The sequence below is a fragment of the Eublepharis macularius genome, chromosome 1 (assembly GCF_028583425.1).
Source record: "Eublepharis macularius isolate TG4126 chromosome 1, MPM_Emac_v1.0, whole genome shotgun sequence".
In the NCBI taxonomy this organism is placed as follows: domain Eukaryota; kingdom Metazoa; phylum Chordata; class Lepidosauria; order Squamata; family Eublepharidae; genus Eublepharis; species Eublepharis macularius.
Window position 1 is genome coordinate 29,684,742 of NC_072790.1, and position 16,918 is coordinate 29,701,659.

The 16,918-nt window shown below is 48.0% G+C and overlaps 1 protein-coding gene across 1 annotated transcript in view; it reads left to right on the plus strand.

Annotated features, from left to right (window-relative positions):
* Positions 1–6,461: 6,461 nt before the first annotated feature.
* MYO16 (myosin XVI) overlaps positions 6,462–16,918 on the plus strand; it is a 143,245-nt gene continuing 132,788 nt past the window's right edge. The window contains exon 1 of the mRNA XM_054970913.1: positions 6,462–6,523. Within this exon, the coding sequence (XP_054826888.1) occupies positions 6,496–6,523 (28 nt within the window). The 5' untranslated portion in view covers positions 6,462–6,495. The remainder of the gene's footprint in view (positions 6,524–16,918) is intronic.

Sequence of the window (16,918 nt, forward strand, 5' to 3'; positions counted from 1 at the left end):
ATTTGATACATAAAGACACAGAACTCATTTGTGAATTACTTGTATTTGTTTGCCCTGCTCTGTCATTTCTGTGTTCTCACTCTCTTTCTTAGTGATTGGTGGTGATGTTACGTGTAAACTGACCATGAGTTAAATAGACAGCGGATGTTCTTGTGTCATTGAAAATTGCCTAGACCAGGGGTGGGCAATTGTTTTGGCTCGGGGGCCACTTTGTGGGAGAGGAGGTTAGTGGAGGGCCGCACTTTTTAAAATGATTGCATTCATTAGTTAACTTTGCATTTCAGAAAAGGTATAAATTGTATCATAAAAATCAATAAATATAAATTAAATAAAATAGTGGTAGTTTTATTCAATTTATTTATTGTGCTAATTTCATATCATCTGTAGCTGCAAGCACATTTAATTTAAGATTCGGTTTAATGAGACAAATGTACCCTATCACACTTCTCTACAATTTTTTTGAAATCAGGAGTGAGATTGCTTGTTGAGATTTCAGTGCAACTTTCATTGCAATCCTAAGAAGACTGATTCTAATCTAAACCCACTGAAATCAATGGGCTTAGACTGGAGTCACTCTGCTTAGGATTTTACTGTTTGTTGTACAAAGGGCCATTCAGTTACACCAGCCTTATTACACAGCTTTGTCTCGTTTTTCTTTTAGTAATAGGTATGGGGGGGACCCAGCAAAGTCACTATCTCTAACATATTTGTACAGTGAAGGTCCACTCATCAGATCTTTAAAAAAATGGATGCACAAAAGCCCCTGCTAGGATTCAAAACTTGTTAGTCTTCAGGGTACCACAAGATTCCAGCCTACTTTTGGCACCTTGAGAAGTAAAATGTTTTTATTCATCCTAAGCTTGCTTAGTAAGGATCCACTCTGAGCAGCAGCAGCAGATTCTTAAGGTTCAAGAAGGTAAAGAGTCCAGTAGCACCTTTAAAACTAACCACCTCTATTGTAGCATAAGCTTTCAAGAGCCACAGCTCTCTTCATCAGATGCTTCAAGAAGTCAACAAAAGCCTCTGCATGGAATAAACATTTTCGCTCGCTGTTAAATTGCCACAGGATCCGCGTATGGTTTTTTTTTGCTGCAACAGACTAAAACAGACACCACCACCACCCCTGTTGCTAAGCATCCATTCCCCCTCAGCCGCGGCCGTCTCCCACCCACCGCCCCTCTTCCGCTTTGAGGCCGCACCTGAAAGGCCTCCGGGCCTGCCCTCACCTTGCCAGCTCATGAAGAGAAGGTAGCGGTCCATGGCCCAGCTCGAAGCCCCTCAGGAGGTGGCACCGCCGCCGCCTGTTGCTGCCCTTTGAATCCCCCGCGCGGCTCCGCCAGGCTCCTCCTTTGACTGAGGCGTCCCTTCCACTTCCCAAGGCCGAGGCCGCCCTCCCCTTCCCGCTTCCCTCAGAAACACGGCCTAGTTTTTTTTCCTCAGAGCGCCTTTCCCCGCGTCCCTGCGTTATCTGTTCCACAGAAATTCGCCTCACAAATTACAACTCTTCTTCGGGTTGCGGTCGTGTCACGTTTACTCGAGAGTAGGACACTCTTGCTTAATATTGGCGGGCCACAAAAAACTCTGTCACGGGCCGCATGCGGCTCGCGGGCCGCAATTTGCCCACCCCTGGCCTAGACGATGAAAACGACAGGGCTTTGCTTGATTTGTTAATGAGTAATACATGTATTTGAATCATCCTATCGAGGTTTTGAACTGCATTTTAAAAATCAGTATTACTTGGACCATCAGGAGGCAACCAGATGTCCTTCCATTATGCCTGAGTGCAGTTTCCAGTGAGAATTTTCTTCCCCTTCTCTCTTGCTTCCATCTGTCAGTAATTCATCTTTCCAAGGGAGGTGCCGGGCAGCAGCCAGACAACCATTATACCTGGATCTCACTCAACTGAGCATCCTTCCCTTGAGGACCAAGTTTATTGTCATTCTGGATTTTGATTTTTGGGAGCCCTTTGTTCTTCTTTGCTGAAAAGCAGGATTGAAATATAATAATAAAGGCCATTTTCACACTGCTTACTGATCACGCAAAACTCCCGGAACAACGCACCTTCCTGGCGCAGTTTCCCGTCATAACTCCGGTTATCGTGGGCAATCACACCAGGAAGGCGCATCGTTCCGGGAGTTTTGCGCAATCGGGTAAGTGGTGTGAAAATGGCCAAAAACTAACTACTGATTATATCAAACTGTTTTCTTCTATGTTTGTTGGGTAATGCAGTTAGTGTTACAGGCAAAAAAGGACTGCCATTTTTTTCCCCCAAGGAAGGCTTTAATTGAGGTGTGACAGGCATAAATTCAGAAGGTGACGCTTTTTGCCACTACTGACCTGCAGACCAAGACAAGATGCATCTGGTGAATTCTGACTTGCCATGCAGCTATTAAAAACAGGAGTTCTGTCTAGGGTTGCTAGCTCCAAGTAGGGAAATTCCTGGAGATCTGGGGAGAGAAACCTGGAGAAAGTGGGGTTTGGGGAGGGAAAGGACCTTGGCATGGCATAATTCCATACAGTCCACCCCCCAAAGTAGCCATTTTCTCCAGGTGAACTGATCTCTGTGGTCTGGAGACCAGTTGTAATTCCTGGAGATCCCCAGCCGCTACCTGGAGGCTGGCAACCCAGGTTCTATCCCCCCTCAGAAGTTTGCAACCTTGTGAACGTCTATTCCAATTCTTGGCACCTGTGTGCCTGCTACATTTCCAATAGGAAGGTGAAGCTGGATTGTGTACCATTTCAGTGCTTTTAGGAAGTTTTTTTTTAAAAAAAGTATTTCTACCAGAGATTGCTGCTATGCCTCCACAGAAGCAGTTGCCAGATGTTTATAGTTCTTTTCCCTCAGAGAAGCAAAATGAGCAGGCTCATATTATTGTATGTTGAAAATAAACAAAACCTTTGTTGTTTGTATGCTTTGAAGAAGACTAAATCTGGTGTCTCCTTAAAGACTAGCAACATTTATTTCAATAGGAGCTTTCATGAGACAGCTCACTTCCTCGGATATCTGAGGAAGTCTCATGAAAATTCATATTGAAATAAATGTTGTTGCTCTCTAAAGAGCCCCTAGATTTCTGTTTTGTTTTGCAAGGGTTGGGGCGGGGGAAGCTAACAACAGCTACCCCTTTGCAATCTCAAGCAGATGAAGATGACAAAGGTCTGCAATCGTTATTCTCATAAAACCCAAGTGTACCACAAAATGGTACATTGACCCTCAGCCTGACTGTTGGGCTATTTCAACCATTGCCTTGTTCTCTGGATCTAGCTACCAGAGGAGGCGTGGAGAGCAATCTCCCTCCTTGTGGGAAACGCCTCTTTCAGAGAACTTTGTCTTAAAATGGCTTTAAAATATGGTGGAATGGTGGGCAATTTCTGCTTGTAGGCAGCTGTGAGTGTGATCCTCATCTGCAAAACAGGAGTACGAGTGATATTCAGAGAGTTGCCTTTGAAGTTAAGAATACCTACACTGTCCTAGGGGGAATAGTTTATTTGACACACACACCCAGTGTTCCCTATCTGTGCATATACAGAATCTGTCAGTTTGTGTCTCTAGTCTGCTGTCTGTGAAAAGGGGAAAGAGCTGTATAAAGTGATCGTTTGTGATGGATTCATTACGGGGTCTTATGCTTGTCAGTTGGGGGTGGTCTTAGCTAATTGGCAGGGGAAGCAGTCCTGGGCCCTGTGCTCAGGGTGTGTGTGTGCACAACTGTCAACCCCTAGGTGATATTTGGAGCTGTCCTGGAATTATAACTGTTCTCCAGGATGCCAGGTTCCTATACCCTCCCAGCGGGGAGGGAGAGAAAAGATAGACCTGGCATTTATCTTGTGCTGGCAGCGTGATCCTCTTCACATGTGCATGCTCTGGCGCTTGTGCAATGACATCACTCCTCTGCTCCGTGTGGGGCCGATTCAGCTCATTTGGGGCCCAAATCAGCCACAGATGAAGTGCAGGAGTGTTCCCACGGCTGGTGCAACAACGCCACTTCTACGGGTGATGTCGTTGCGCCCCTTGGGAGTGCGCATGCTGTGTGCGCTCCTGGGGTACCTGCTGGTGGTGAGCGACCTCCAGGGGCTTGCCACCTCCTGCCGATTGCTGGCAGATTGATGGGCAAGGGTGCAACCCCCGTGGGAGTTTGTCCGCCACTGGTGGGCATCTGGGAACCTTATTTCCAGGCAATAGTGATCAGTTTCCCTGGTGAAAATGGCTTCCCTGGAAGGTGGACTCTAGCGCATTATACCCAGCTGAGGTCTCTCCTCCTCAAACTCCACCCTTCCCAGGCTCCAACCCCCCCTCCCAAATCTCCAGAAATTTCCCAACCTGGAGCTGGCAACCTTACCCTCAAAGGAGGGAGGGAGGAAGAAAAGCTGGCTCCTGCCATCACGTGCTCTTGCCTCTTGTGGGGCTCCTTGCTTGGCCCTAGTTGGGCCTAGGTGGGGGGGTGGGGGGTGGCAGAGATCCCCAGAATCACTAAGCCTCTCGTGTCACTTATTGCTGTGTTGCAGTGTACAAACTGTATAGCCATATGGGAGCCGGCAAAATCCCCCAAAATCCACATCATCCCTTTTCCTGGACCGACTGCATCCCCACAGAACGCAGTGCAACCTTTTGCACCCACCGGGACACTTCGTCAGGATGTGTGTCTGTGTCAGGTAGAAATTCACTGGGAGTGTATATAGCAGGCATTTGGGGAAATGACACCTGCTAAATGTCTGCCTCGCCATGTTCCCTGGGTCCGTTGTCCAGCTGAAAGCCCAGTGCATGAGCCACAAGCAGCCTAGTTTGTTAGGAAGTGTAATATGTGAAGAATGTACCATGGGTTTACAGTCTACGTGGCATGAGAGTCAAACTGTGGCCTAATTTGCAGTCTCTGGGCTTTGGGGAAACACTTAGTGGATACTTTCAGGAGGGTAGCCACAATGATCTGTAGTAGAAGCAGGGCTTTTTTTCAGCTGGAATGTGGTGGAACGGAGTTCCGGAACTTCTTGAAAATGGTCACATGGCTGGTGGCCCCGCCCCCTGATCTCCAGACAGAGGGGAGTTTAGATAGCTGGGCAATCTCAACTCCCCTCTGTCTGGAGATCAGGGGGCGGGGCCACCAGCCATGTGACCATTTTCTCCGAGGGCAACCCACTGAGTTCCACCACCTCTTTTCCCAGAAAAAAAGCCCTGAGTAGAAGAGTAAGATATCTGACAAATGGAGCTTTTACTCTCGAAAGCTCATCCCCTAAAAATCCAGTTGGTCTTTAAGGTGCTACTAGACCTGAATCTTGCTCTTAGTGGATAAGAGTGTTTTTATTCTTCGACTTTTTGTATCCTAGGGTTTAGGCTTTTTGCCAAAGAACCCTGGGCCGTTTCCAGACGGCTTACCTGCCTCCGGAACGTCGCGCCATATTGCAGGGAAAACACGAAATATCGTGTTTTCTCGTGCGCGATGTCGCGCAAAACTCGCGCGAGAAAACGCGGTATTTCCCGTTTTCCCTGCAACATGGCGCGACGTTCCGGAGGCAGGTAAGCCGTCTGGAAACGGCCCATGTGCCATCGATCCCACAGTGCTTCTCGGTTGAACATCTGCACTGCACCGATCGGTACTTGCTGGAGTGAGGCGAGAGGAAGGTGCACCGTTTAGCTTGGCCCCGTGCTGATAATTAGAATGCGTTCGGTCCTTTAAGTATAAGAGAAAGTCACTCTGTTACGGCAACCCTGCCAGCTGCGGTTCTTTCTCACCCATCCCACTAACAAAGGCTGTGGCTCAGTTAATGCCCTTGGGGAAGTGGCAAAAGGACAAGGCAGCAGCTCGGATGCAAGCGTCCCCCTCCATGGTGACCCCTTTCCCTCCCTTCACTTTCCCGTATCAGACAAGCTCCGATCTGAGCCAGGCAATTACAAAAGGCAAGGAGCTGACTGCCTCTTGTCACCTTCGCACTGCTGCTGTGCTGAAAGGTGGCTATTTTTGGCAAGTGAGCTCAGTTCCCTATTCACACAGCATCTGGTGGAGGCTAAAAATAATGCCTTTTCACAGCAGCTAAGAATCTGGCCCCGTTTCAGTCCCAGACCCTTGCTGGAACCCCCTTTGCTGAGCCTGCTTAGCTTCCCTTTGCACACGATTGCCAAGCTATTAAACTAGCAGGGCTGCGAGAGCCGCACTGCAGCAGCCTCAGTGCTCCAAGCATGTGGCTTCAAAGGCACACCAATTAATTCTGGCTCTTCTTGGGGACATGGGATTAGGAAGTCTGTCAGTCAAGGATACGACATTGACGGGGACCAAAGTCATGGTTCAAGACACACAGCGGCTCACCTGAATGCCGACAGCCGGCTGCGAGGAGAATGACTTGGGAAACTGTGCAAGATCGTGGAGCAGACACTGCGATGAATAATATATCTCAGAACTGAACTGGATACCTGAGAAAAGGCTGTAAATAATGCATTTCTTGGTCATAGCCGTGACATCCGAAGGAGACGTTGGAACTAGTAACCAGACATCAGCCTAAGATGAAAGAATGTCTCATTATCATTTTATCAAATGCTGTGAGTACCCATTAAAAGGCCACCTGGAGTCTCGGCAGGGGCTTTGTGATGTTTTCTTACATGTGTGTGTTTTTAGTTCATCTGTGTGGATTCTTCACAATGCAAAATAAGTAATCGTGGACGGGGTGTGTGCCGGTGACTTCCCATTTTAAACATATACAAGCAGCATCTGCCTATTGTAGTCGGCAAACTTCGTTATTTGACTCTGCTCATTTTGCAAATCCTTGTGTACTTACTAGCATGCTGTGGTTGGTTTAGCAATTAAACAGCCATTTAAAAATAAAGATAAAAGCTTTTCTGTCTATCTACAGGAATGTGTGTAAAGGGCAAGCTTCAAGGGCATCTGAACAGGTTATTTTGATTTCAAAATGATGATTGGAATATGGGGCTTTAAGATGTCTCAGATTTAGTTACCGGTATGTTGGGAATTTTATTCAGATGTATCTGATTAAAAATACAAAAGCTTTTCTGCTAGAGCCAGGCATGCTGCAATTCTTTATCCATTCCACGAAGGACAAACGTTGATTAACTCTGTACATGCAAGCTTGTTGCTTTTCTTCATAGCAGTGCATCTGGCAGAATTTTGTATGCTGCATAGATTGCGCGTGAATCTGTTGGTTCGTTTTTTAAAACCCAGAGTGGGGATAGAAACCGCATATGTTTCAGAAGACGAGGAAGTTCTTAATTTTGCTTTGTTCTGCTGCTTTGGGAGCAGTTTGTTTGCGGTGAATCTCTTCTGTTTTTGCATTCTGCAAACTTCTGGTGCTGTGGTTCACCTAAAGAAGATAATTAGCAATAACAAAGTGTATGTGTGTGTGTGTGTATTCATGGTAAGAGCATTACACACGCATAGAGGCATTTTCCAGTGTTAATTGGGCACTCCCCTTTTCCTATGTATTGCTTCTGAGAAAGCAGTGGGTTAGAGAGTTCGGAAATGATGATTCGGTGTATTGAGCAGCTTTGGAAACTCTTGTGGGCTCTCCCCATTGAACTTTTCAACTGCCCCTCTCGCTACTTGTTCATTCTATCAGCCAGCCTTGGCAATTTACTACTCGCCTGTAGGGAGGGCACAGTCAGGAAGGCAGAAGTTGTTGCTACATTCTTGCTTGGACTTGACTCTTTCCGAAAAAGGGGAGGGGGAGAAGAATGAGGCTTGGTGACAGATGGCAGCATATTTAAATAGAACACTGAAAATGAAAGCATACATTCTGTACTCGCATACCTAGGCAAATTAAACCCTCGTTTCCCTTAACTTAAGCTGTTTCCGCACGTCCTTAAAGGGACAGTCCACTCACTGGATGCTGGTGGCTTTTCCCCTTTGGTCCAGACGTCTCCATTTGCAAAATGTTTGTAGGCTGTTTGGCTTCTGCTTTTTTGGCGCCTTTTCTGAGAATGCACTTTCTGCGGTCCCTGAAAAGGCGCTGAAAAAACAGACGCCAAACAGCCCACAAACGTTTCGTAAATGGAGATATCGCCACCAGCATTTCGTGAGTGGGCCGTCCCTATAAGAGCGTGTGGAAACAGCCTTATTTAGAGATCGAGCTTTCCTTTTAATCACATAGAAGATGTTCAGTGTTGACAACATTGCCGTAAAACTCTACAAACTCTGCAGTGTTGCATGAGGGAGATTTTTTCTGGTTCCTCAACCTGACATTTAAACTGGCCTAAGTGAGGGGCTAAAATGTGGATTCCTTCCAAAAGTCATTAAGGAGGTAAAGCATCCGAAAATGATACCTTACGCAAAATGTAGGGAGAGCCCCTTCCCAATGCCATCATCATTATTATTACAAGCAGGGGCTCATGAGACCTGTGCAGGAGGGGTGGGAATCCCATCCTTCCCATATGCTCAGCTTCTGGGCCAGCCACTTGCTGGCCAGTGTGCCCAGCTGTAGCACTGCTGCTTCTACTCCCCTCTTGCCCTCCATATCTGGCTCATGTAGCAGAGTTGCATGGCAGCTCCTGCCCCTTCTCCACCACCTGCCTGCAGAGGGGCGGGGCTTGTGTTCGTGGCCTCAGCGGCAGACAGGGGTGAGCAGCAGGAGCCAATTCAGTGTAATAGTTAAAAGCGGCAGGACCCTAATCTGGAGAACTGGGTTTGATTCCCCACTCCTTCGCTTGAAGCCAGCTGGGTGACCTTGGGTCAGTCACAGCTCTCTCAGAACTCTCTCAGGGTGATTGTTGTGAGGATAATAAAAACACGCTTCGTAAACCGCTCTGAGTGGGAGTTAAGTTGTCCTGAAGGGTGGTATATAAATCAAATGTTATTATAGAAATCAAATGTTATTATTGTTATTCCTCAGAAGAGGAGGGGCAGAGGGAGCTCCCGCTCCTCTTCCCTTGCCCATAGAGGAGAGGTAGCAGTGGCAGCATGAGCCTCCGCAGCAGAAAAGGAGGCAGTGGCCAGTCCCACTCCTTCTCCCTGTCCGCCCACCTGCTTGCCTGCAGAGGAGAGGCAGTGGCAGAGGTGATAGGGGCCGTGGTGGGCTCTCCAGTGGTTCTGTTCAGCTGGCTCCTCACTCTCTTCCCCTTCCCACTCCCAATAGATTTATGTTGTCTGCACAAGCACAGAGAAGTTCTTCTGTTTCGGGGGGATCCTCCTCCACCCAGACCTGGATGGCCCAGGCTATCCAGCTCTCCTCAGATCTCAGAAGCTAAGCAGGGCCAGTAAGGGTTAGTATTTGGACAGGAGACCACCAAGGAGGTTTAAGGCAGGTACTGGCAAACCGTCTCTGTTCTTCTCTCGCCTTGAAAATCCTATGGGGTTGCCATAAATTGGCTGCGACTTCACTGTGCTCCCCCCCACCAAACCCTTCTTCGCTGGGGGTTCACATTTTCCTGCAAACCTGGGGAGTCCCCCAGACCTGCATAAGAATAACCCTTGTCTGAATTTGGCCTTGTTCTCTATCGATCTGCATATGGCCCAGGTTCAGAATCAGATGTAAGATGACTCCTTTGTCAGTGTGTGCCTGGTATTTTTTGGGGCACACTGGTTTTCGTTCATGAGGAAATGAGTATCTAAAGTTAGAGAGGAGGAAGTTTAGTGAAGGGAATGCAGGAAGACAAGTCAAGTCTATTTGCTTATGCCAGTGCATAGATTGTATGCTGACTGAAGAATTTTTAGCCGTTCTTTCTCCCCAAAGGGGACTGTAAACAGCTTACAAAGAAAACAGTGAAGGCAGGGGCGCATGCGATCTCCACTGCGCATAGAAAGATGTGGCACCTCCACTCCACATAAACATACCTACACAAAGATCAAGCCAGCCCTTCCTCACCCAACATAAATCTTGGTTGCCTGTTGCGCATTAGACCCAAAGGGCTAATTCTAGCCATCTAGGGAGTACCTAGATTTTGGGGGTTCATTCCTCTGTGTTTGTAGAAACTAGAGTTTGCCAGCCTCCAGGTGGTGGCTGGAGATCTCCTGGAATTACAACTGATCCACAGTTGACAGAGATCAGTTCCTCTGGAGAAAATGGCAGCTTTGGACGATGAGCTCTATGGCATTATACCCTGCAGAAGCCCCTCCCCTTCATAAACCGCACCATCCCCAGGCTGCACACTAGGGTTGCCAGCCCCCCTCAATCTCCCGGCTGGGGACAGAGACCTGGCACTTACCTTTGTGGAGAGGGGGGTGCGCATGCGCGTGCCCCCACAGGCGCGATGACGTCACTTCGGGGGTGATGTCATCGCATGGCCAGGCGCTCCGCAGCGCCTCAAAACGAGTCCGATCCGTGGCAGAACGGGCCCGTTTGGGGCACTGCGGAGCGCAGGAGCATTCCTGCGCTCTGCAGTGCCTCAAAAACGGGCCTGATCTGTGCCAAAACGGGCCTGTTTGGGGGCACTGCGGAGTGCAGGAGCGCTCCTGCGCTCTGCAGCTGCTGAAAACGGGCCTGGTTTGCCGTGGATCGGGCCCGGTTTGAGCACTGCGGAGCGCAGGAGCACTCCTGCGGTCTGCAGCAGCCCCGATCCGGGCCCGATCACAGCAGCTGCTGCACACAGGACCGTGCCGCGCTTCAGGGGAGCGCACAAGGAAGGTGCGCCCCCCCCACTGCTCAGGTAAGTGGGGGCGGGGTGTGGGGAGTGGGGGAGGGAGATCCCCCACCCCCACCGGGGTTCTGGGATCCCTACTCCACCCCCAATATCTCCAGGAACTTCCCAACCTAGTGCTGGCAACTCTAGTAGGAACTGCTAAGGCCAACTTGGTGGCATAGGGATAAGGACTGGAGAACGATGCTTCTCCTTGGATTCAGAGGCATGTTACAGAGTTGGCATCCCTCGTTCCAGCCTCCTGGCAGTCTGTCAGCCATGCTGCATGGCTCACGTGCATCTGAGTCTACAGGCCTCTTCGTGTGAGACATGCCAACTGCATGGCTCAGGAGCATGTGGCCCCCAGGATACATCCCGTATGTGAAGTTGCCATGTTGTGTGAATTGGACAATGGGTAGACTTTCCATACGCGTACAGTTTCCATTCACAAAATGGCAACCAGGTGTATCAGGTGCATTGCAGGGAAGGGACGATGAGCTCCCAAAAATGTTGGTAAGGAGTCAGAGTGTTGGACTAAGATCTGGGAGGCCCAGGTTCGAATCCCCACTCTGCCATGAAAGCTTGGGTGACCTTGGGCCACTCACATACTTTCAACTTTACCTACCTCACAGGGTTGTTGTGAAAGCAAAAATAGAGGAGAGGAGAATTTTGCAAGCTACTTTGGGGGGAAAGGTGGGGAGATGGGGACTTGGAGGTGGGGCAGAAACAACCTCAAGATAAGAGACAGCACATGCCCAAAGTAGTTTACAATAAGGACTACAAGGCCTTATCCTGCTGACTTCATTTATCCTGCAGAGTGTGCAAATAGCAGCGTGATGCTGTTTCCAAGTCACCAGAGAGAAAAAACTGCCTAACAGCTAATTAAAAGCCTGACTCGTTGATTTTAGTGAAAAAGCTAAGCACATGCTCTGCACTAGAGATATGCACAAAATTTTATTACTTTTGGCTTGTTTTGTTCATTAAAAAGGGTGTTCCTTTCCTTTCATATTCTTATGGTACGTGTTCGCAGTTGTTGCATTCTGAAAATACTTAATGTTGGTTTCAGTCAGCAATATACTCCTATCTGAAATTTTTGGTCCTCAACCAACTTAAATTCTTAGGGCTTATATCCTTATACAGTCTGAGCTGGATAGCCCAGGTGAGCCTCATCTTGACAGATCTCAGAAGCTAAGCAGGGTCGGTCTTGGCTAGCAATTGGATGGGAGACCTCCAACGAAGACCAGGGTTGCAGAGGCAGGCAATGGAAAACCACCTCTATTAGTCTCTTGCCACGAAAACCCCACCAGGGGTTGCCATAAGTCAACTCTGACTTGAGGGCGCTCTCCACCACCACCATATCCTTACACAAGGGATCTTTCCTTGCTGATCTCAGGCAGATAGGAGAAAGCATCCCATTTAAGAGGCAATTCAAAACCCTACGAGCAGGGGACCTAAAAGGACTTATGGGTTGCATCTAATTTTCTCCTTCTCTATAATTTCATCTTTTCCTTCCCTGAAAAACCCCAACGCTTCTCCCCTTTTCTAGCCTCCTTCTCTTCTTCCCACCCACCAGCCAACCTACCATTATCTGCACCTCAGCTTCCCTACCACCCTTCCTCTGGCATAGCCTTGCCAGGTGCCTGCTTTTGGAGGGCAATCTCTCACCAATCAATGCTTCTACCTGCCAATCACTAGCTGATTGGTGGGAGGTGGCAGGTGGAGAAAATGGAGGTGCATGCATCCATCCTCCTCACATGAGGATGTCACATCTGGCATGACCTGGAAGCGACAGCATTATGCTGGGACCGATTCAAACACGTCTTGCCATGTTTCTGGCTGATTGTTAAAGAATCAGCTCCAGTACAATGCTGTCACTTCCAGATAACACCAGAAGTGATGTCATTGCCAGGACAGACCTGGCAACTCTACCCAGGTAGAGTCTACCTGAGAAACCTATGGCCAAGTTGTATGGTGCCGGCCACTAGGCTGGGTCCTGTTGTGCAGTGGGGAACCTGCCATAAGCATTGCCAGTTTTTCCAACCTTCTTACCTGGAAAAACTATGCGCCATGCCAAACCCAGTTGTACAGTGCCTGCTGCAAAACTGGGCCTAGTTCCACAGTTAGGAACCTGCATGGATTTGCAGGGGAAGGCACATCATTTTCTTCTAGGGATACCAGACCCCTGCCTGGGGTGGGGGATTCCCTGCTGCCATCTGCTGTCCCTGGCACCATTCACTTGGGAAGTGGGGGACAGGCACTGGGTAGGATTGCTGGTCCCCCTGTGGGAGTGGGGGATACCCCACTCACAGCCTCTGCCCCTGGCCACCACTCACCTGACCAGCAGGGGGGAAAGGCGCAGGAATGGGCCTCCTGGGGCATGCTCCTGGTACGATGCGATGACATCACTCCCACGAGTGACATCATCGTGCATGCTGTAGGAGTGCTCCCTTGCTTTGTGCCAGGCCAATTTGGTCCCCAAACAGGCCGATTCCTTAAGAATCAACCCAGTACAGTGCAGGAGCACTCCCACGGCCTATGCGACGACATCACTCCTGGAAGTGACGTTATTGCATCTGCGCCAGGAGGAGCACTCATGCAAAGACTTACTAAAGGTGAATGTTGAGTCTTCCCACCTGCTGGGAGAGTAACCCTAGCACCGGGTTGGGGGAGGGGGAGGAGAAGCGCGTGTGCACCCTCTTGTGCTCACCCGTTATGCCAGAAAAGGATGTTAATACTCTGCTTTACCCGTCTGTCTGTCCCCCAGCCTCCTGCTTTGGCCCCCAAAGGAGTTGGCATCCTTATTACCCCCTGTATGCCATTTCTCCACATTACTTCCTCTTTCCTTCCTCTTGTCAACCCTCATAGCCACACCTTTTGCTGCTTCACTGTTGTTGTTTTTTCTGTTTGCTTTTTAATTCTTTTTTTCCTGTTTTGCACTAATAAAATAATTTAAATGTTTTTTTTTTTTTAAAAACCCCTTCAATGCTTCTTTCTCTCTTCCCGGCCTACGAGCCAACCTGCCTTTTTTATGATATGATTTATTTACTTCATTTATACCCCACCTTTCTCCACAATGTAGACCTAAATTATCCTCCTCCCCTCCATTACCTCCTCCCTGTGAGGAAAGTTAGGTTGAGAACGTGTCACGGGACTGGCCCAAGGTCACCCAGCGAGCTTCTGCAGAAAAGTAGTGATTCGAGCCTGGGGGTCTCCCAGCTCATAGCTCCAGCTTCTTCACCGCACATGGGGGTAAGAGCACCTGGCAACCCAACACCACCCACACCCTTCAGGATTTTCAGATGTGTGGTAAAGATATATTCTTTGGGGACACCTGATCCTGACAGGCACAGAATTTATATTCCTCCAGGCAGGGGTCATTTCGTAGAAAAAGAGCTGGAGGAACTCATTAGCATAACTCATTAGCATATGCCACACCCCTTGACATCACCGGAAGTGTCGTTAGCATAGCTGATTTGCATATGCCACACTCCCTGGCATCACCTATCCTGGCTGTTTTGGACCCAATCTTGGCCATTCAGGGCTGAAATTGGGCCCAAAATGGCAAAAAGGGACTGAAAATGGCCAAAATGGGGCCCAAAACGGTCAGCATCGGGCTGCTGCTGACTGGGAGAGTGATCCACCACCCATCAGAGGCCCGATCCGGGCCGTTTTGGCCCCAATACAGGCTGAAACAGGCCCAAAATGGCCGAGAGTCAGGTGAGTCCTGTCTCCAGGACAATTTTCCCTGTTGGTTGTTGGGGGTTTTCCGGGCTGTATTGCCGTGGTCTTGGCATTGTAGTTCCTGACGTTTCGCCAGCAGCTGTGGCTGGCATCTTCAGAGGTGTAGCACCAAAAGACAGAGATCTCTCAGTGTCACAGTGTCACAGTGTCACACTGAGAGATCTCTGTCTTTTGGTGCTACACCTCTGAAGATGCCAGCCACAGCTGCTGGCGAAACGTCAGGAACTACAATGCCAAGACCACGGCAATACAGCCCGGAAAACCCCCAACAACCATCGTTCTCCGGCCGTGAAAGCCTTCGACAATACAATTTTCCCTGTGTTTATAAAACTATAATGCAACACTCGCTGGAGCTGCGAAGGGGGCTGGGAATAAAACACCAAGTTACTTTAACAGGTAAGAGAGACTGGTTCTTCTCCCACCCTCTTCAGAGCTCAATGTCACAAAGTAACAAAGAGATGGGACTGAGGGTTTATTCATTTACAGTATATTTGAGAGGCTCAGGTTGGTAAACACAAAGCTGACTTTTTACTGTTTATGAGAGGAATGGCACCCAAACCTGCCTGTCTACCAAAAACCTAAAGTCCCTACCAAACTCCTTGCCTAAATCAAGAAATCTAACCCTGTATTTCCAAACTGCACAGGTGGCTCACCATAAACTACTCCCCCCGCCCTGCTCTCTTCTCACATGCTAATATTCTGCCCTTTGCTGTAGATAAGGAAGGCAAAGTCTCCCTTGTCCATCACAGCTGATCTTACCCATTCGTAAGATGGCACCTTCAGAAGCCTTTGTTCAGATGACTTAAGTAATTATTGACATAAGAACAAGCAGGGGATTAATTGCCTTTGGATTTTTTTTTTCATATAAGCAACCGTGTTTAATAACCATATTATCTAGCTCATTAGCTGGGGTATAGGGAAGGCTACATTCCAAGTTGTCTTTATGAAAGAGGCCAGTGGGACTTTTAATTTTTAAAATTTTACTTCCCCAATTGGGACCCAATGCAGCTTAGATCATTCTCCTCTCCCCCATTTTATCCTCACAACAGCCCTATGAGGTAGGTTAGGGTGAAAATAAGGACTGGATTAAGGTCAACCAGCAAGCTTCCATGGCAGAGTAGAAAACTGATCCCGGGTCACCCAGATCCTAGTCTGACATCTAACCACTGCACATCACTGTCTCTCCAGTATATTTTAAAATTAAGGAGTATCATATTTTAAGCTCGATTATGACTTTGGAAAAAAGAGCATAAAGCTCCCAGAGCTTGTCACATTTCAGAGCAATGGGCTGATTTTAAAAAGCAATTAGATATCATAAGGGCAAAGAAAGTAACCGCTGAGCTGTATTTTATTAAACAGATGAGATTTGAGTTTGGGAACAAAACTTGTAAGCTCATAACATATATATTAAGGCAGAAAGAAAATCAAAGGATACGCTCATTCATAAAGGTTAAACATCAGGTGGTAGTTATCTATATTTATGAAATAGTACAAGGCAATACAGGAATCAGATAATCCATTAAAATGCAAATAATAATTCTCTTCACAAATGGGTTGTTCTGAAATTTACGCAGTCAGATTTGGAGCAATTGGAAGTAATTTTTACTGGAAAGGAAGTGGATATGGTAATTACTATAGTTTATACAAGTATATCTCCTAGATCTGATGGCTTAAACTGCTGAGTTTTCTATGACTTTTAAGGAGAATTTAATTAATCATTTGTAATAAGTGTTAATGTAATTTTGAGCTTGAAAACACTCCCTAAGTACTGAAAAAATGCTAAAACTATTATTACTTTCAAGTCAATGCTTGTAAACAAGTCACTAGACTCTCATAACTTAACAACGTCTGTATTAATTGTCATTATACATCCTACTATATAAAAGACAAGCCATATTGGTGACAACTCACTTTTTATCCCCATGCAGAGGCACTCTCAGGCCCCTCTGCGGGAATAAGAAAATGAGTCGTCATAAACATGGCTTGCCTTGGAGGTCCCGAGGAGACCACTGTGGTGGCGGGAAGGCCCAGCACAGTGGCATGGCTGTCTGGAGGCTCTGAAGAGGCTGTCATGGCAACAGGAAGGCCCAGTGTGCCGCTTCAGCCCTCCAGAGGCCCAAAGGAGGCTACTGCTGTGGCGGGAAGACCCAGTGAAGTGTTTCAGCCCTCTGGAGGTCCTGCAATGGCGGCGGAGGCGATGCTGTGGCCACTGGTGTGGCCACTGCGGGGCCTTGGGAGAGCCGTGCTGCCATGCTGGGCCTCCCTGCCACCTGTGCCAGGCCTCTGAGGGTGCGGAGGAGGCGTGGTCCTCCCAAGTCCCCGCAGTGGGGGCCCGCCAAATCAGTTTTCTAGAGTCCGTTGTATTTTTCCACACAATGGGCTCTGTTGCTAGTAGATTAAATAAAATAGTTAACAACTGAAGCACATCAACAGTTCATGAAGAACAGAAACATTCTCTAAATATTTGATTTCTTTGATGGATATGCTATTCATGGCCAACACATTAAAACAGGCCTCGGACTATATTGAATGTTTATTAGCCACTTTGGGTCATGTTAACTTTGGGAGGCTTTTGAAGTACTAGGTGCTGAGCAACTTCTGTTTTCACTTGGTGAAGGATATGACCGGGAT